General features: G+C 39.5%; 1 protein-coding gene across 2 annotated transcripts in view; it reads left to right on the top strand.

The window, feature by feature from the left end:
- Positions 1–20,074, top strand: part of NCBP1 (nuclear cap binding protein subunit 1) — a 42,800-nt gene that overhangs the window by 11,567 nt on the left and 11,159 nt on the right. For both annotated transcript variants that reach the window (XM_066256686.1, XM_066256687.1), the window contains 12 exons: positions 635–742; positions 1,494–1,615; positions 3,107–3,176; positions 3,637–3,852; positions 7,055–7,152; positions 7,680–7,743; positions 9,173–9,283; positions 10,046–10,110; positions 14,158–14,220; positions 15,136–15,210; positions 16,325–16,428; positions 19,264–19,386. In XM_066256686.1, the coding sequence (XP_066112783.1) occupies positions 635–742; positions 1,494–1,615; positions 3,107–3,176; positions 3,637–3,852; positions 7,055–7,152; positions 7,680–7,743; positions 9,173–9,283; positions 10,046–10,110; positions 14,158–14,220; positions 15,136–15,210; positions 16,325–16,428; positions 19,264–19,386 (1,219 nt within the window). The remainder of the gene's footprint in view (positions 1–634; positions 743–1,493; positions 1,616–3,106; positions 3,177–3,636; positions 3,853–7,054; positions 7,153–7,679; positions 7,744–9,172; positions 9,284–10,045; positions 10,111–14,157; positions 14,221–15,135; positions 15,211–16,324; positions 16,429–19,263; positions 19,387–20,074) is intronic.

The raw sequence follows: 20,074 nt of genomic DNA, 5'->3' as shown, positions 1-20,074 counted from the left end.
AGAGGAGAGGTGAACTACAACAAAGTAATTGGTCCTTTCTCTTGAAATACAGTTCCCCACTCACTATAACAGCTGCTCTTTTGAAACTATTTTCATTAAAGGTACCACAGAGTTCATTACCAAGTCCATTGGTTTCTTAATCCTGACGCTTTACACTTATAACTTGGTTTTTGCAGCACCACAGTTGAATAGAAAAAAAGGTGATCGGTTGAAAGCTAGAATATTATAGTCTAGGTTCTTAGTATAATATAAAATGGAAACCTGTAAATGCACGATTCCTGTCCTTCATACTGTCTCTGTCACAGCTACTTGGCTCTACTGTTGTAGCACAGAAGTGGCGTAGACTTGTAAACAAATGAGCGTGGCTGTGTTCCAAGAAAGTTTACTTGTGGACACTGATATTTAATTGTATATAATTTATATAAATCGTAAAGTAGTCTTGGGTTTTTTCCAAGTGTAAAAATTATTCTTAGTCTACAGGTTATACAAAACAAAACAGAAAAACAGGCAGCAGGCTAGATTTGGCCCTTGAGCTTTAGTTTTTCAGATGTGTGGTTTCAATCTTATCAGATTATTTGTTGTATAATTATTATAAAGGACATTTCAACTTAATAGAAATTGTTTTCCACAACAGGTTCGTTTTTTATCTGATCTTGTGAATTGTCACGTCATTGCAGCCCCATCCATGGTTGCTATGTTTGAAAATTTTGTGAGTGTGACTCAGGAAGAGGATGTACCTCAGGTAAGAGAGCTTCTTAGAAAAAAAAAGAAAGATAGCTTCTTAGGCTGAATTTTGTCCATATAGTATCAGGAATTTTTTACTGGTAACCCTTGTTATTAAAAAACAAGAGGTAATAGATTAATAAATTCTTTTTTTTTTTTTTTGTATTTTTCTGAAGTTGGAAACAGGGAGGCAGTCCTACAGACTCCCGCATGCGCCCGACCGGGATCCACCCGGCATGCCCACCAGGGGGCGATGCTCTACCCATCTGGGGCATCCCTCTGTTGCAACCAGAGCCATTCTAGTGCCTGAGGCAGAGGCCATAGAGCTATCCTCAGTGCCCGGGCCAACTTTGCTCCAATGGAGCCTTGGCTGCAGGAGGGGAAGAGAAAGACAGAGAGGAAGGAGAGGGGGGAGGGGTGGAGAAGCAGATGGGCGCTTGTCCTGTGTGCCCTGGCTGGGAATCGAACCTGGGACTCCCGCACGCCAGGCCAATGCTCTACCACTGAGCCAACTGGCCAGGGCCTATAAATTCTTAATATCTAAAAGTTAAGTCAATTGGTATACTGGTGGGTTCTTATAGTATCTGTACGTTCAGTGATTCTATCTAGGAAAATTAAAACTGAAATATCTAGAAATGCTTTGAAGGAACCAGATGTCTTACTCAAGCCCTGTTAAAAAGCTTTCACAGGATTTCATTCAAGAATAAATACAGTATGAATGAAAATTAATCAGCACATGTTTTAAACATACCTTTAAAAAATTTTTTTAGGTGCGACGCGATTGGTACGTGTATGCATTTCTGTCATCTTTGCCCTGGGTTGGAAAGGAGTTGTATGAGAAGAAAGATGCAGAGATGGACCGCATCTTCGCCAACACTGAAAGCTACCTTAAGTAAGGGCATGGCTCATACAGTTCTCTTTATTATTTAGATAAAGGCTGTCTTCCTGATATTATAAATGTATTATGTTTTATCTGTTTTAGTAATGCCATTTGAATTGCGTTTCTCAAAAATATGCTGTAGAGGTCCCAAGGCTTTCTCTGTGTAGTCTCATACTCTTACTATGTAGCTACTGAGATCTCAAAGTAATCAAATACGTTACTTGCTTTATTTGTGCAACGGAGTGGTAACATAGCTGCTTTTAAGTTGCTTTTGTAAATATTGCAAAGGCATAAATGTCTTTACACAGTGGTTTCAGATATTAGTGTACATAAAAATACATGTGACATTTAAATATACTCTAACCTCAGCCGCTAGACCTACTGAATCTCAATGTCTTAGAGGTTTTAACATCGTCTTATTAATTTATTCCACAGGTGGAGACCATACAATGTATTTATTCCATGTAGGTTAATCCTAAACCGAGTCCTTAAAACAGAGGTCCTTAACCTTTAATACTAATAATAGGTCTTATTAGTGAACTTATGCTTAATTACCCAGTAGCTAGGTAATGGCTTTAAGTTTTTCAGAATAATTTTGTTACAGGTTTCATTTTTTATCTATTTGTAGGTACATCTTTGGATATTATTACTATCTACTTAGTTACAAATAAATGTAGAAATCTGCTCTTTTATTATGTTAAGTTGCCTTTAAATGTTAGACTTCTAAATGTTTATATATTTTTGAAAAGTTGTACTAGTTTTCTTAAAAAATGTAGGCATTTGCCAAAGAATAAAAATAAAAGTGTACAAATACACTAACATTTGAGTACTGATATGTATCCATCCCCTTTTTTATACATGTGGTAGTCCAGCATGCACACTGCTCTTTGCTTGCTTTCCCTCATAATGTAACTTGGATTTGTTGCATAAATACATACAGCTTTACCTCATTCTTTTTAACAGTTGTGCAGTCGTCTACTCTTCTAATGTGCCATAATTTTTTTTTAACTGGTCCCCGGTTGGAGACATTTAGGTTATTGCTAGTCTCTTGCTATTATAAACAATGTTTCAGTGAATATTCTTATACAGATGTCTTTGTGTACATGTGCAAATAAAAATTAGGGGATATTTCAAAATGAATATGAAGCTGTAAAATATCCTCTAAGTTTTGAGAGCAGTATATTTGGGGGTATGAATTCTTAGAAATGGCATTGCAGGATTGAAGTGTTGTAATTTTAATTTGATAAATGTAGTCAAATTACTTTCCAAAGACATTATACTCTTCTAAATCATCTTAAGAGATGATATCAGTGTTTGAAACTGCATATTTGCCTACATTTTGGTAATATATGCATATGTTATATATATTTAATATGGTATACTACCAAAAATTTTTATATTTGCCAGTCTGATAGGTAAATATATTTTATTCATTAAAAAAGCAACTGAACATCTTTTCATGTTTTTAAAAACCTAAATGTGGATTTTTATTTTTGTCTTTAGAAGACGCCAGAAGACTCATGTGCCCATGTTACAAGTATGGACTGCTGAGAAGCCACATCCCCAAGAAGAGGTAAAGTGATTTCCATCTCTTGTGACGTAGGCAGTCAGCTCTGGAGTAGAGTCTTAGCTGTGTGATGTGTTTGCATCATTCCATTGTATACCTCTAGGTCTCCACATTTTATATCAGGGGCCCACTATTGCCCTGCCTAGACATATGGTGGATTTTTAATAAATGTTAGAATGTAATTGAAACATCTCTGTTCTTGGGGATTCCAGATGTCATAGAGTTGACAATTTATTTATTTTTTTACTTAAATGCCTAATTTGAAAAATGTAACAGCCTCAGACAGACTAGGTAAAATCATTAAAACAAAAACTTAGCACCATTCGTTTGTACTACATTTAATAGCAAGTTAGCTTACTGCTATACCCTGTATTTTAGAATTAGTGATTTTGGGTTTTGTCTACTCAACATGTTATTTTTTCTAGCCTCCAAACATATATTAATTATTAAAAATTAATGTCTTTAGTATTTAGATTGCCTGTGGGCCCAGATTCAGAAATTGAAAAAGGATCGCTGGCAGGAGCGGCACATCCTAAGACCTTATCTTGCCTTTGACAGCATCCTGTGTGAAGCTCTGCAGCACAGTCTGCCTCCGTTCACACCGCCTCCTCACACGGAGGACTCGGCGTACCCAATGCCGAGGGTCATCTTCAGAATGTTCGATTACACAGATGATCCCGAGGTGGGTGACCAGCTAAAAGTTCCTGTCAAAGAGCCTGTGTTGCATCGTACATGTGGTTTAATCTTGTTTGTATTATGCCTGTGATTTTGATTGGTTTATTATTGAAGAGAGTCAGTGGCAATGGAGTTAACAGTGTAATTCAGTGAATGATAGCACCTCATTATGGAAGAATTTAAGTTTAGTGTGTGCATATAGATTAAGAGACAGCACAGTGTGCAATTTAAGAGAGTAGATTCGAGAGCTAGATTGGTTTGAGTTTTAATCCTGTTTAGTCAGATCCTGACTATGTGATCTTGGATGCTCCCATGTATAAGATGCACCTTAATTTTGAGACCTGAAATTTGAAAAAAAATGTATTACATTAAGTTATTGAACTCAAGGTTTATTCAGCATAAACTTCATACTACTCCTCACTACTATCTAAACTCCCATCCATTAGCTTGTCCTCATCTGTGTCTGATGACAAATCACTATCTTCATATAGTGCCTTGTCCTCAGTTCCATCTATGGCATTTGAAATGCCACAACCACTGTATAAGACGTACCCAGTTTTTAGACCCCAAATTTTTTGGGAAAGGGTGCGTCTTATACATGGGGAAATACAGTAATTGCCTCTGTACCTCAGTTTCCTAATGAAATAATAATAGTGTCTCATAAATTTGTATGAGAGTTAATAAACATAACACATATATAACATAATGTAATATATGATGAATGCTCAATAATTTTAGCTATTATTCTTAATAAAGCTGTTTTTCAAAAAAAAATACCTAGTTTTAGAGATTGCCCATCTCTCTAACATTTACAGCTTGTCCTATTCATATTATGTAATTATTTTCTTAAAATAAAGTATTTTTCATTAAAAAAAACCCAAAGATGAGTATAAGCTGGATCTGTAGTCTTTAAATATCTGTATTATTATGAAGTCAAGTTGTTGGAAGACATTATACTTCAGCAATTACAAAGATGTCTAATTTTAACATTAACATTTAGTATAAAAATTTACATTGTTACTCTGCTGTAATTATTTTCTAACTCTGCATTTGAATGACTGTCTCAACTTTAATAGCCAGGCAGCAAGCACAGTGATTACTGGATGCGTTCTGACTAGAAACGCACCCGGCTGACGTACCATACCTGTTGCTTAGTGCAGACCAGTCAGCACAGAACAGTTTCACAAGTTTGGCGCAATTGACATTTTGGGCTGGATAATTTTTTGTTTTGGGGGCTGGCAGTGAATTAACAGCATCTACCTGTGAATTAACTGGCCTCTACCCTCTAATTGTCAGTAGCATTTAGAGGTTTAATGTCAGTTGTGAGAACCAAAAATAACTCCAGCAATGGCCAGATGTTCTTTTAGGGGTAAAATTGCCCCCCATTGAGAACCATTGGCATAAGAACCAATATTATCATTTCTTAAGATCAAATTTGAGTTTTCTTTCTCCTTTCTTTTCTGTCCTACCATAAATTGCTAATGACCAATGAATATTTGTTATATATATAATGTATCGCACAGGAAGAAGTTGTCAGATAATTGGTTAAATGTATGAAATTATCAACTTTAACACTTGGGTATAGTCAGCATTATGTAATGGGCTAGTTAGGTATCTTTATTTCTTTTTGTTTTTTTTATTTGTTTTATTTTTTTATGGAGACAGTGAGTCAGAGAGACGGATAGACAGGGACAGACAGACAGGAAAAGAAAGATGAGAAGCATCAATCATTAGTTTTTCGTTGCACATTGCGACACCTTAGTTGTTCATTGATTGCTTTCTCATATGTGCCTTGACCGCGGGACTTCAGCAGACCGAGCCAGTGACCTTGGGTTCAAGCTGGTGGGCTTCTTTTTTTTGTTTTGTTTTTTGTTTTTGGGGTTTGTTTGTTTGTTTTTAATTTTTCTGAAGCTGGAAACGGGGAGGCAGTCAGACAGACTCCTGCATGCGCCCGACCGGGATCCACCTGGCATGCCCACCAGGGGTCGATGCTCTGTCCATCTTGGGGCGTTCCTCTGCCGCAATCAGAGCCATTCTAGCGCCTGAGGCAGAGGCCACAGAGCCATCCTCAGTGCCCGGGCAAACTTTGCTCCAGTGGAGCCTTGGCTGCGGGAGGGGAAGAGAGAGAGAGGAAGGAGAGGGGGAGAGGTGGAGAAGCAGATGGGCGCTTCTCCTGTGTGCCGTGGCCGGGAATCGAACCCGGGACTCCTGCACGCCAGGCCGACGCTCTACCACTGAGCCAACTAGCCAGGGCCAGCTGGTGGGCTTCTTGCTCTAACCAGATGAGCCCGCGCTCAAGCTGGCTACCTTGGGGTCTCGAACCTGGGTCCTCTGCATCCCAGTCCGACGTTCTATCCACTGTGCCACCACCTGGTCAGGCTAGTTAGGTATCTTTAATTGAAAGTCTAAATTTACATGTAAGACTGGTACAGTTTGTGATTAGGTATCTTTATACAAGGGGAACTAAAATGAGACCTCAAGATTTGTTTTGCCTATACTATTTACACTTACTGGGTGTTGCCTCTGGAATGTGCCCATCGTCCTTTGCCAGAAGAGCGTAAAATACAAAATATCTGTTCCCCTCAAAATGAAGAGGGTTTGGGTTCTTTTGTTCTAGCCTTTGAAAAAAGTGTTTATTTTTTAAAAATCAAAGTATAAAGAAGATTAAAGTAAAAGTCAAAGTCACCATTAAGAGTCTATAATAGTAAATAAGTAAAGATACACTCTTTGAACCTGTTTCCTCTGCATATACTTTTTTTTAAAAAATTAAATAATTGGTAATGCCTTTTAACCTTTTTCAAAAATGTAATTTGGGTATATTACAATGCATACATGATTTTCTTTTAAGTCTATATAGTATTTGAAATAAAAAATTTTCCTCCTTATTTATTATGGAAGGAATATACCCTTATAGTTTAAAAAAATAAACCAAACTGTGTAGGGCTAATAAAATTACTTTTGCTTCACCTAAGAATTGAGGTGGGCAGTGACAGTATAGTGTCAGATGTGTAGAAGAAACTAGCTGACACTCTACTTCTGTTGTAGATACAAGTGAACATGCCAGTGAAGTTTGCTGAGAATACAGAGCTTTCATTATCCCTGGCCCCCAATATAATATCGAACAAAATAAGCTCTCAAACATTGGTTGAATAAATGAAAGAAAATATTTTTTCTAAGTGTGTATTATATACATGTGGTTTTCTTTTCAGGGTCCTGTGATGCCAGGGAGTCATTCGGTGGAAAGATTTGTAATAGAAGAGAATCTTCACTGCATCATTAAGTCCTACCGGAAGGAAAGAAAGACTTGGTAAGATTCGTTTTTTCTTACTTTCAGAGCTGAGAAACGGTAGCAATTAAATGGATATTAAGAGTATAAGAAAGTCTCTACCTGACACCCCTGTCTTGCTATAACCAGTCTGCTGTGCTTTTTCAAAATAGTACTTTCCTGGGTGCTTTATAGTTTTAGACATCTAGGTATGCAAAAGTTTTCTTTTAATATTTTTTTAAATCTTGGTAAGTTTGGTTTAGATTTTAAGGTGGAAAGAGTCTTTTGGGAATGGTCTACCCTATAAAAACTTTTTAAGTTAATAGATTTAAAATGCTCCCTTAGCATTATTACTTAAACTCCTGACTGTTCAAGGTATTTTGGATGCATTAAAGAGTTTCCTTGTGGTAGTAGATTAAATAATTTCTGCTGCGGTGAAGTAAGTAAAATCTGTAACATTTCAGAAAAGATTTTCTTTCCTTCTGTCTAAACACACTGTTTTGAAGCTACTTATTGGATAGTTCATGTATCTTTATATACTTACTAAACTTCAATTATACTTTTTCTAGTGCTGCGCAGCTGGTGAGATATCCAGGGAAAAACAAGATCCCCTTGAACTACCACATAGTTGAGGTATGCATTCCACATGGAGCTTGTTTCTCCGTTTCAGAATCTTTCTGTTGACTTAAAGTGTAATCTCCTCTTGGCTTACTGTTTTTTCTTGCTACTTGTCAGGTACTGAAAGTTAACAGAGGAGCAAGGAAATTTCTGTCTGTTTTGGTGCTCTGTTAGCCATGTTAGTACAGAGAAAAGAGGAGGTTGAAACCAATAGAAAAATGGAATTTTGAGTTGCCTATAAATTATATAATATGTCTTCATTCATGGATAGTTATCATGGATAATGTAAGTTACCTCTAGCTGTCAATACATTGTTAATAGATGTATAAATGGCTTAAATGCTATAAAATATTATATTACTTCAGCCAGATAATCTATTTTTAACTGTTTATCTGGCCTCATATTAGTTGTAGATACCTGAATAGTAGATTATTTCCTATATCACAAGTAGGGTGAAATATGAATCTTTATTCTTAGAAATCGAAAGAGCCAGTTGTTTTGCAGGTAGGAAGAATGAATAATGCTTTTGACCCTATCTTAAGTCATAGAGGATGATATTGGTAATAATTTGAACACCTTGTGAGAGTTATATCCCAAAAAAGTATATTCACTTGACACACGAGTGATACTGTCAATTACATATTCCTTTAAGTTAAAATACTCATGGGAGTAGTTATGATATATTATTTCAGATTCACTTTTTATTTACGGTACACTACACTATGCTTTCTTAAAAGTACTGCATCTGTTCAGTTTTTATAAAATTTGAGCGTAAGTTTAGGCTCTGAATTTGACTCACTGATGTGTCAGTTGTGCAAAATATAAGTCAGATCTTTAAGTGTGCAAGAAGTATAGAAAGTCATCAGAATGAAGTACAGAAGTGTTGGAGTTGGGGGTCAGAGGAAGGAATGCAGATCAGGCTTTAAAATTCTAGGTTGATGATCCACACGTTATGTAGGGAGGGTGGAAACAAGCTCTGGACACAAGCCATGGCAAAGAAGTCCTGGATTATCAAAAAGGTTTCTGGGCACCAGTTTCAAGTAGCAGAGTGGAATGAATTGACTATCGTCTGTTTGCATCCTTAGAGTCTCATAAGGGTTTTTACTACTTACAAAAATGAAATTGATGGATCTGTGAGTGCCTCGGTAAATCAACTCCTATACTTCTAGAGTTGGAATTTAATTGCATGGTTCTCTGGAAGTGTCAAGTAAGCATTAATACTGGCATACTCTCCTTTGATTGAGTTTTACAGATAAGAAACTTTTATTACAGTATTAAATTACAGGTCTTCATGTTTTAAAGTGGATAATTTTAAAGATAAAGTAATTCATTATAAATATTATGGAGTTAGAGTTTATGTCTGGAATGTTGAGTTCTTTCTAATAGTAGATAGAAGTGCATAGATAGCTACTGAATTGAATTTTGATTCCTGATTCTTTTGTAGGTGATCTTCGCAGAGCTGTTTCAACTTCCAGCACCCCCTCACATTGATGTGATGTACACAACACTTCTCATTGAACTGTGTAGACTTCAGCCTGGCTCTCTACCCCAAGTTGTATCCTTTCTTTTGTTTTTAAACTTACTCTCGTTGGCCTAGCTTTAAAAGATTATTAAATATTTCTGCTTTGGGGTGTAAATCACTTCTTGAAAACAGCTTGACATTTCTTTGAAAGTTTAACATATGTGCCATACAGTCCAGTATTCCACTCGGGTATTTACCCAAGAGAAATGGAAGCACATGTCCTTACAAAGACTTAGGCACTAATGTTCAAAGAAACTTTATTGTAATAACTCCAGACTGGAAATAATCCAAATATCCATCAATACATGAGTGGTTTAACAAATGTTATTATACCTCTACAGTGGAACATTACTTCATAATAAAATGGAACAAGTTTTGATGCCGGCAACAACATGAATGAATTGCAAAATAATTATTCTGAGTAAAGAACATCAAACAATATGAATCCATTTACACAGAATTCTAGAAAATGCAAAGTAATCTAGTGAAAGCAGACCAATATTTGCTTGGGAACATAGGCGAGGGTTGAGGAGAAGGGAGAATGGATTACTAAGGAGCACGGGGAAATTTTGGACGTGATGTAAATATTATCTTGATTTCGTAGGTGTCTATACAGGTCAAATTTATTGTACATTGATTGATACCTAAAAGCTTTTTTTTAAAGAGTTTCAATTACAAGAAAAGGTGTTCAACATAATTAGTCATTATACAGACGTCTAGGAAAGGTTATTTTCTCTGTTACAGTTTATTTTGAAGGAGGTTGGAGAATAGTTTTCCTTATCCTCAAATTCACAGCTTGCACAGGCAACTGAAATGCTTTACATGCGTTTGGACACAATGAATACTACGTGCGTAGACAGGTACAGTGACTGCCTTATTTCTGTACTGGTTAACAGCTTCTACTCCCTGTACTTTATAAAAGGATTTGATTTGCCTTATTAAGAATTTTTTTTATTTATAAAATTAACAGGGTGACATTGATCAATAAGAGTACATAGGTTTCAGGTAAACATTTCTATAGTATTTGAACTGTTGATTATGTTGTATACCCATCACCCAAAGTCAAATTATTTTCTGTCACCTTACATTTGTCCCTCTTTCCACCCTCCACCCTCCCCTTTTCATTACACTCCCCTCCCCCTGGTAACCACTACACTTTTATCTATGTCTGTGAGTCTCACTTTTATATCCCACCTATGTGTGAAATCATCCAGTTCTTAGCTTTTTCTGATTTACTTGTTTCACTCAGTTTAATGTTCTCAAGGTCAGTCCATGTTGTTGTAAATGTCACTATGTCATTGTTTCTTATGGCAGAGTAGTATTCTGTTGTATATATATGTACTACATTTTCTTTATCCGGTCCTCTATCAAGGGACACTTTGGTTGTTTCCATTTTCTTGACCACTGTGAATAATGCTGTGGTGAATGTGGGGGTGCATGTGTCTTAATGTACCAATGTTTTCAAGTTTTGGGAATAGATAACCAGTAGAGGGATTGCTGAGTCATATGCTAGTTCTATTCTTTGTTCAGAAACCACCATACTTTCTTCCATAATGGTTGTACTAATTTGCATTCCCACCAGCAGTGGATGATGGTACCTTTTTCTCTGCAGCCTCTCCAGCACTTGTTATTACCTGTCTAGCTAATCTAACAGGTGTGAGGTGGAATCTCAGTGTAGTTTTGATTTGCATTTCTCAAATAGCTAGTGAAGATGAGCATCTTTTCATGTATATATCTGTTGGCCATTTGTATGCCCTCTTGGGAGAAGTGTCTGTTCAGGTCCTCTTTCCATTTTTTAATTGGATTGTTTGCTTGTTTGTTGCTGATCTTTGTGAGTTCTTTATATATTTTGGATATTAACCTGTATTGGAGCTGTTGTTTGCAAATATCTCCCATTTAGTTGGCTGCCTATTTGTTTTGTTGTTGACTTCTTTTGCTGTTCCGAAGCTTTTTAGTTTGATATAGTCCCATTCATTTATTTTTGCTTTCACTTCCCTTGCCTTTGGAATCAGGTTCATAAATTGTTGTCTATGGCCAAGGTCCATGAATTTAGTACCTATGTTTTTTTCTTTCGTTTTGTTTTTGTATTTTTCTAAGTGAGAAGTGGGGAAAAAGAGAGAGGCTCCCACATGTGCGCGACCAAGATCCACCTGGCAAGCCTACTAGGGGGCGATGCTCTGCCCATATGGGGCATTGCTCTGTTGCAACTGGAGCCATTCTAGTGCCTGAGGCAGAGGCCATGAAGCCATCCTCAGTGCCGGACCAACTTTGCTCCTGTGGAGCCTTGGCTGCAGGAGGGGAAGAGAGAGAGAGAGAAAAGAGAGGCAGGAGGGTGGAGAAGCAGATGGGTGCTTCAACTGTGTGGCCTAACTGGGAATCAAATCTGGGACATCCACATGCTGGGCTGATGCTCTACTGCTGAGCCAGCCGGCCAGGGCCAGTACCTATGTTTTCTTCTATGTAATTTATTGTTTCATATCTTATACTATATTTAGGTCTTTGATCCATTTTGAATTAATTTCTGTGCAGGGGGACAAACTGTAGTCAAGTTTCATTCTTTTGCATGCAGCTTTCCAATTTCCCCAGCACCATTTATTGAAGAGGCTTTCTTTTCTCCATTGTGTGTTTTTGGTTCCTTTGTCGAAGATGATTTGCCCATATATATATGCTTTTATTTCTGGGCTCTATTTTTTTTTTTTTCGAAGCTTGAAACGGGGAGAGACGGTCAGACAGACTCCCGCATGCGCCCTACCGGGATCCACCCGGCACGCCCACCAGGGGGCGATGCTCTGCCCACCAGGGGGCGATGCTCTGCCCCTCCGGGGCGTCGCTCTGTCACAACCAGAGCCACTCTAACACCTGGGGCAGAGGCCAAGGAGCCATCCCCAGTGCCCGGGCCATCTTTGCTCCAATGGAGCCTCAGCTGCGGGAGGAGAAGAGAGAGACAGAGAGGAAGGAGATGGGGAGTGGTGGAGAAGCAGATGGGCGCTTCTCCTGTGTGCCCTGGCCGGGAATCGAACCCGGGACCTCTGCACGCCAGGCCGACGCTCTACCACTGAGCCAACGGGCCAGGGCTGGGCTCTTGATTCTGTTTCATTGATCTGTGTGTCTATATTTCTGCCAGTACCATGCTGGGTTTTTTTTCTTTTTTTTTCCAGAGAAGAGAGAGAGTCAGAGAGAGGGATAGACAGGGACAGACAGACAGGAACGGAGAGAGATGAGAAGCATCAATCATTAGTTTTTCATTGCGTGTTGCAACACTTTAGTTGTTCATTGATTGCTTTCTCATATGTGCCTTGACTGTGGGCCTTTAGCAGACTGAGTAACCCCTTGCTCGAGCCAGTGACCGTGGGCTCAAGCTGGTGAGCTTTTGCTCAAACCAGATGAGCCTGCGCTCAAGCTGGCGAGCTCGGGGTCTCGAACCTGGGTCCTCTGCATCCCAGTCCGACGCTCTATCCACTGTGTCACTGCCTGGTCAGGCTTTTTTTCTTCTTCTTCAGTATGCTGTTTTGATTATTGCAGCTCTGTAGTGTAATTTGATGTCAGGTATTGTAATGCCACTGACTTTGTTCTTTTTTCTTAGGCTTGCTTTGGCTATTTTGGCTTTTTTTTTTTTTGTATTTTTCTGAAGCTGGAAATGGGGAGAGACAGACAGACTCCCGCATGCACCCGACCGGGATCCACCCGGCACGCCCACCAGGGGCGACGCTCTGCCCACCAGGGGGCGATGCTCTCTGCCAGACCAGAGCCACTCTAGCGCTTGAGGCCGAGGCCAAGGAGCCATCCCCAGCTCCCAGCTCCCGGGCCATCTTTGCTCCAATGGAGCCTTGGCTGCGGGAGGGGACCTATGATGTTGGTTAATTTCAGTGATTGAAATTGTAGATACCTGAGGAACATGCTTTCAGAAAGTGTCTTCTGCCTGACCAGGCGGTGGCACAATGGATAGAGTGTCAGACTAGGACACGGAGGACCCAGTTTCAAAACCCTGAGATCGCTGGCTTGTTTCAGGCTCATCCGGCTTGAGCACTGGGTCACTGGCTTGAGCGTGGGATCATAGACATGACCCCATGGTCACTGGCTTGAGCCGAAGGTTGCTGGCTTGAGCAAGGGTCACTTGCTCTGCTGTAGCTTCCCCGTCAAGGCACATATGAGAAAGCAATCAATGAACAACTAAGGTGCCGCAACAAAGAATTGATGCTTTTCATCTCTCTCCCTTCCTGCCTGTCTATTTCTGGCTGTTCCTCTCTCTGACTCTCTCTGTGTCTCTGTCAAAAAAAAAAGTGTCTTCTGATTTTCCTCCCAGTCTAATTAATAAAACTACCAGTTGTGCTGTACATCCAAATTATGCCATTCATTCAACAAATGTTTATTGGGCTCTGAAAAACTTTGCAACATTATAGTTTGCTAAGGTGATTTCTATCTAGTCAGAGAGATCAGATGTGTTGTTATGGAAAAGGGGGATTTTGGTGGCATATGTTGTTCTTTGTGATGAAGAAGGCACATATGATGAGAAACAAGACTTTGATTCTGCCATTTATAAAATGTTTTATCTGCAATTTATTTAATGCCTTTTTCATTGTCAATAGAAAAATACTACATTCTTCAGAAGTTATTAATTTATATAAACATAAAAGGTGCCTGGCATGAAACTGGCATTCATATTATTTACTTTAAAAGGATAGCACTGTTAAAAGGAATGCGATAGGAGACTTACCATTGGGAGTAGAAGATGAGTTGCAGGATTGGCAGGAAAGAGGATAAGTGGTGGAGACTCAGCTGTAGGTGGGGTTATGTGCTTGTCATTGCACTCTATAAAATAGGGTTTTATCTGCCTGAGGATTACTTAGTTCCTGGTGGGAACTAACAATTCATCTTTTTGTGTTCCTTACTCCCACTTCTCTGTACAGATTTATTAATTGGTTTTCCCATCACCTAAGTAACTTCCGGTTTCGTTGGAGCTGGGAAGACTGGTAAGTGGTATTTGGTTTTAGCTTTCCTTTCTCTACAGTCTCCTGTTATTTAAAAAATACTGCTAATATTTAAATATAGCCTGACTAGGCAGTGGCACAGTGGATAGAGAGTAGGACTGGGACACAGAGTACCCAGGTTGAAAATACCGAGGTTACCAGCTTGAGCGCAGGCATATCCGGCTTGAGAGTAGGGTCGCTGGCTTGAATGTGGGATCATAGACATGACCCCATGGTTGGTGGCTTGAAGCCCAAGGTCGCTGCTGTAGTCACCCCTCGCCCCCTGTCAAGGCACATATGAGAAAGCAGTCAATGAACAACTAAGGAGCTGCAGTGAAGAATTGATGCTTCCCATCTCTCTCCCTTCCTGTCTGTTCCTAGCTGTCCCTCCTTGTCTCTGTCACACAAAAAAATTTAAATCTATAACATAAAAGCAATCTTCATCATCTAAAATATTTAGTGCCTGACCAGGCGGTGGCACAGTGGATATAGTGCGTCGAACTGGGATGCGGAGGACCCAGGTTCGAGACCCCAAGGTCACCAGCTTGAGCGCGGGCTCATCTGGTTTGAGCAAAGCTCACCAGCTTGGACCCAAGGTCACTGGCTTGAGCAAGGGGTTACTCGGTGTACTGTAGCCCCACAATCAAGGCACATATGAGAAAGCAATCAATGAACAACTAAGGTGTCGCAAGGAAAAACTAATGATTGATGCTTCTCATCTCTCCGTTCCTGTCTGTCTGTCCCTGTCTATCCCTCTTTCTGACTCTTTCTCTGTAAAAAAAAAAAAAAATTTAGTTTATTTTTGATTTACGTATGTAAATATAACTATAGTTTAGGCAGAAGGAAACTATTTTTAGCTAAGTACAAGTTAAGTGCAGATTCTGTGTAAGAATGTACAAAACTATGTTTCCTCTTTAGGTCAGATTGTCTTTCTCAAGATCTTGAAAGTCCCAAACCAAAGTTTGTAAGAGAAGTTCTAGAAAAATGTATGAGGTAAGTTTTTTGTGTTTTCTTGTTAACTTAGATCTCCTTTCTGTGGGAGAATTTCTCTCTCCTCTAAATTTGTGTTTTTATGTCCAGAATATAATTTTTAAAATCCAAGTACCTGCCTCTCTTCTTTCTTAGTTTTTAATCAAGATTTAGGCTGAATAAAGTAGTCAACCATAACATTTAGATTCTGTGAATTAAGCCAAAAAGGGGTTTTGGGTTTTGTTTTTGGGGGTTTTTTTGGTCTAATATGCTTTGAAATAATTTCAAATTTCAGGAAAGTTGCCAAAATAGTACAAATTACTCCATCTTGTTTATCCAGATGTTTTATCACATTCATTCCAGTTCTCCTTCTCCTCTCTTTGTATGTTTACACCTGTTACACTGGTCTTTTTCTGAACCCTTTGGAAACAAAGTGCAGACAACACCTCCTCACCTTTAATAGTCCATTGACTGTTTCCCCAAAACAAAGACGCTGTCTTGCAATCAGCATACAGCCCCCCATATCAGGAACTCGGCCATGGTACAGTAGTGCTACCACATAATCCGTGGATGCTGCTGAAATTTTGCCAGCCATCCCAGCAATGTCTTTTCCTATCCAGGAACATGTGTAGCATTTAGTTGTCATTATCTTCAGATTCTTAAGTCTTGAGCAGTTGTTATTCTATTTTTCATGTCCTTAACAGTTTTGAAGACTAAACCCACTTTCTTGGGTCACCGTGCTGTGTCCTTGTGACCAGACTCAGGTCTTATGCTGTTGGTGCTTTTCTCAGTGCATCACACTGGGAGGCACAAGGCTCCCACCACTGAAGATAGTAACCTGAATACTGGCCATGTCAGCGTCTGCCAGCTTCTCCACCTAAGCTCACCATTTTTTCCTTCATAATTGATTATTTTGTAGGCAATTTCTGAGGTTACATTCATCCTGTTCATTAAACTCCCACTGACAACTTCTTTTACCTGCCACCATTATGATGATTGCAAAGTAATGTTTCTCTTTTTCTATTATTGCTTCTTTTATTAGGTGGCAATCTACTGTGAGGGTGTTGGAGAGTGTGAGTTTCTGGGTAAGAATGGAACTGGTGAATGGTATTTTCTGAGACTCTTATTTGTATTGTAGGTTGTCTTACCATCAGTGTATATTAGATGTTGTTCCTCCTACCTTCTCAGCTCTGTGTCCTGCAAACCCAACCTGCATTTACAAGTATGGAGATGAAAGTAGCAGTAAGTAATAAAAAGTAACAATGCAAGTGCTCTCTGACATCAGTTATTTTAAGAAGGAAAAAGTGAACTTTTTCTTGGGCTTATATTTTCTCTATTTGAAAGGTGATCTGTTTCTAGCCACTATTGTCTTATTTACCCTGTCATCATTTTGAAGATTCATTGTGATATACTTAGTTATTACTGCTAATTTTTTTTCTTTTAATATTGGTTAATATGTTATAGTCATGACATTATTTTAAGTACGCTGCAAAGCACAGCAAGATGAATTTATGGCCAGAACTTACTAAGATGGGGATGATAATTAGTCATGGTGGTGAAGATTGATTATCAGCTGATACCAGTTCAGTGTGAGAACACAGGTGTACACAGACTAGATTTACATGGAGGTTGCATGATAATTGGATGTGCCATTTTATGCTTTACACTTAATGAAGGTAAGGCATACACTAGTGGTCACTGGTTGAGAGTTAGAGGTGAAGTTTTTCCAAGTGAGTCTTTTCAAATGGCACTGAACATGGCTCCTCCACGAGCTTTCCATTTCCATTTTATCTTGTGTAGGTTCTCTGTGTTTGGAAACTTGCCTTCTCATACTGCTCTCCTGGTTCTTCACCTACACCTCAGACAGACTACGCCTGTTTTCCTTGAAATGAGCTCAGTTGGTCCTGTTGCTAAGTGTATTTCCAATATTATGTCACTTAATCCTTAAAACAACTCTGAGAAATGGATATGTTTATTATACCAAGTTAACAACGAGGAAAGGGCTTTAATAAGCGAGAGTGTGATTGCTTCTGAATGTTAGGGCCCAGGTTCACACCAGGTTTACTGACTGAGCAGCCATGCTCTTGACCACTGTGCTTTCCTGGAAGAGCAGTGCTTGGTGCGGCACTTAGGGAGTGCCTAGTTGTATTTTTATTTATTTTTTGAGACAGAGAGAGGGACAGAAAGGGAGAGAAATGAGAAGCACCAATTCTTCATTGCGGCTCCTTAGTCTCCTTGGTTGTTCATTGATTGCTTTCTCATATGTGCCTTGACCAGGGGGCTCCAGCAGAATGAGTGACCCCTTGCTCAAGCCAGCAACCTTGGCCTCAAACCAGTGATGATAGAGTCATGTCCATGATCCCACGCTCAAACCGATGAGGCCGCACAAACACCAGTGACCTTGGGGTTTTGAACCTGGGTCCTCTGCATACCAGTCCGACACTCTATTCACTGTGCCACTGCCCAGTCAGGCAGGAGTGCCTAGTTTTCAGTCCTGCCTTGTGCTGCCTCAGAGTCATAAGATACAGTCTTTGATACCAAGAAGCTCAGGCTTTTGTTGACACTGAGCTTCCTTTTTTCCCATAGAAACAACTCAGTCTAATATTTAAGGCCCTCTTTTAAGAGTTGTTCTTGGCTTGTTATTTGTCAGTTCTTCCCCCATGAACCTCTGCTCTAGCTAGGCCCACTTCTTTGTTTATTTTTTCCATCCTCCTGGTTCTTGGTTTTGCCTTTGTGCCGTTACGCGAGGCTGGGCAGCCCTTTCTGTCTCCAGTCCCTGCTTTCTTTCTAGTGTCTAGTCACACCTCCACAGCTGTAAATATTTTTTAACCTTAAGCAAGCCACTTCTGTGTTGCTCTCTGGCTACTTCCTTTCTGAATATTTTGGTTCCCCAGCTAGAATATAGACTCCTCAGTGGCAGGGATTCCTTTCTCTTTTTGTCACTTAGTTTCTTTCTCACTTTCAAGGAAAAGCACAAAGTACATGTGACCTATTGTAATTGAATTTATTCATTTCCAGTACTTAGTAACTCATATTCCAAGTCAGAATTGCCTTTATTACCTTTGTCTGCCTTACATTAAAAGTGGATTGCGGCCCTGGCCGGTTGGCTCAGTGGTAGAGCGTCGGCCTGGCGTGCGGAAGTCCGGGGTTTGATTCCCGGCCAGGGCACACAGAAGCAAATGGGCGCTTCTCCACCCCTCCCCCTCTCCTTCCTCTCTGTCTCGCTCTTCCCCTCCCGCAGCCAAGGCTCCATTGGAGCAAAGTTGGCCCAGGTGCTGAGGATGGCTCCATGGCCTCTGCCTCAGGTGCTGGAATGGCTCTGGTTGCAACAGAGCGATGCCCCAGATGGCAGAACATCGCCCCCTGGTGGGCATGCCAGGTGGATTCCGGTCAGGCACATGCAGGAGTCTATCTGACTGCCTCCCAGTTTCCAACTTCAGAAAAATACAAAAAAAAAAAAAAAAAGGTGGATTGCTCTGGTGAGGCCTTGCAGGATATACTAGCACAGATTTTCTACACCAAGGACTTGACAGACTGACCAACAGTACGCACGTGGAGTCACAGCACATGAGCCTCAGACTTATAGATGGACTCAGAAAAGCAAAGCATCTGTCTTAAGTTGGCTTCAGACTCATTGTTCAGACTCAAACTCAGTTTCTACTATCTCAGAAAAGGAAGAAGAAAGAGGAACTGGCAAAAATGAAAGAGATAAATTGATTCTCAGCTTTTTGCTTATTAAAGCCTAGGGATTTAAGGACTGTCAAAGGACAATGCACTATATTCACATTTCCGTTCACCCCCATCCCTGAAGATCAGCACCTCTTATACTGTAAATTTCAATTAGCAAAGTGCTCTTGGGAAGTATTGAAGTGAGAATTATGCCTTATCTTAGGTGAAAAGCCATTGACCTATTAAATGAAACTTTCATATGTGGTTATCTTTGTACAGATTAAATACTGATCTTGGGGTAAAGAGTATTCTATTTTGAAAGAAAGGGATTTTTTAAATTTCTCAGTCTATAACTATTGGCAAGAATAGTCTTAAACTGATCTACTCACCGCCCTATTCTATGCTTAGGTTCCCTCCCTGGACATTCGGTTGCCCTCTGTTTAGCTGTTGCCTTTAAAAGTAAAGCAACCAATGGTGAAATCTTCAGCATTCTGAAAGATGTACCAAATCCTAACCAGGATGATGATGACGGTAAGGGAATTAACTATTTCTTGAGTGTAACTACATATGGGCCAGGTTAGATTGTAAACATAACTGGCAACACGAGTGCCTCCTGAGTCTCTCTGGATGCTTACAAAGTGATGTATTCCTTTGGGCTATTTAGCCTGCAAGTTCCTAGAACAGAGGTATTTTCTCCCTTATGTAAAAAGACATCCTAACATCCTTATGGAATAGCTTGCATTAAGTATACGAACAAAGTCAAATATACTGTTAACACTAAAAGATTTTTAAGCATTCCCAGCTTTCAGTAGAGAGGTTCCTGAACAGAAAGACTTGGTGTATTATAAAGTTGGATATTTTCTCCAAATTAAGCTATTATAATGGTGTTTGATGTTGACTGAGTACGTACTATGGAATTCCAACAAAAAACAACAACTAGGTTTTAGGGAGGAGAGGTAAGAATGGGAAAATTGGCAAGGTAATCTATAAGTTTACTTGAATCAGTAAATGGATAAGACAAGAGATGAGAGGAACTTGCCTGATCACATATAAACTATATCTTGAACACTATAGTAACTAAAACAGTGTGGTACTGACATAAAAAGAGACAAATCGGCAAGTCTAATGGGACAACTGGGTAACCATTTTGGGGGGAAATTTTTTTTTGTTAGATATATATACATAAGGACATGTGCATAAAAAGGGGCTTAATCAAAAC

Source organism: Saccopteryx bilineata, chromosome 2 (genome assembly GCF_036850765.1).
Source record: "Saccopteryx bilineata isolate mSacBil1 chromosome 2, mSacBil1_pri_phased_curated, whole genome shotgun sequence".
Classification (NCBI taxonomy): Eukaryota; Metazoa; Chordata; class Mammalia; order Chiroptera; family Emballonuridae; genus Saccopteryx; species Saccopteryx bilineata.
Note: the sequence above shows the minus strand (reverse complement) of the source record. Positions and strands in the feature narration are given on the sequence as shown.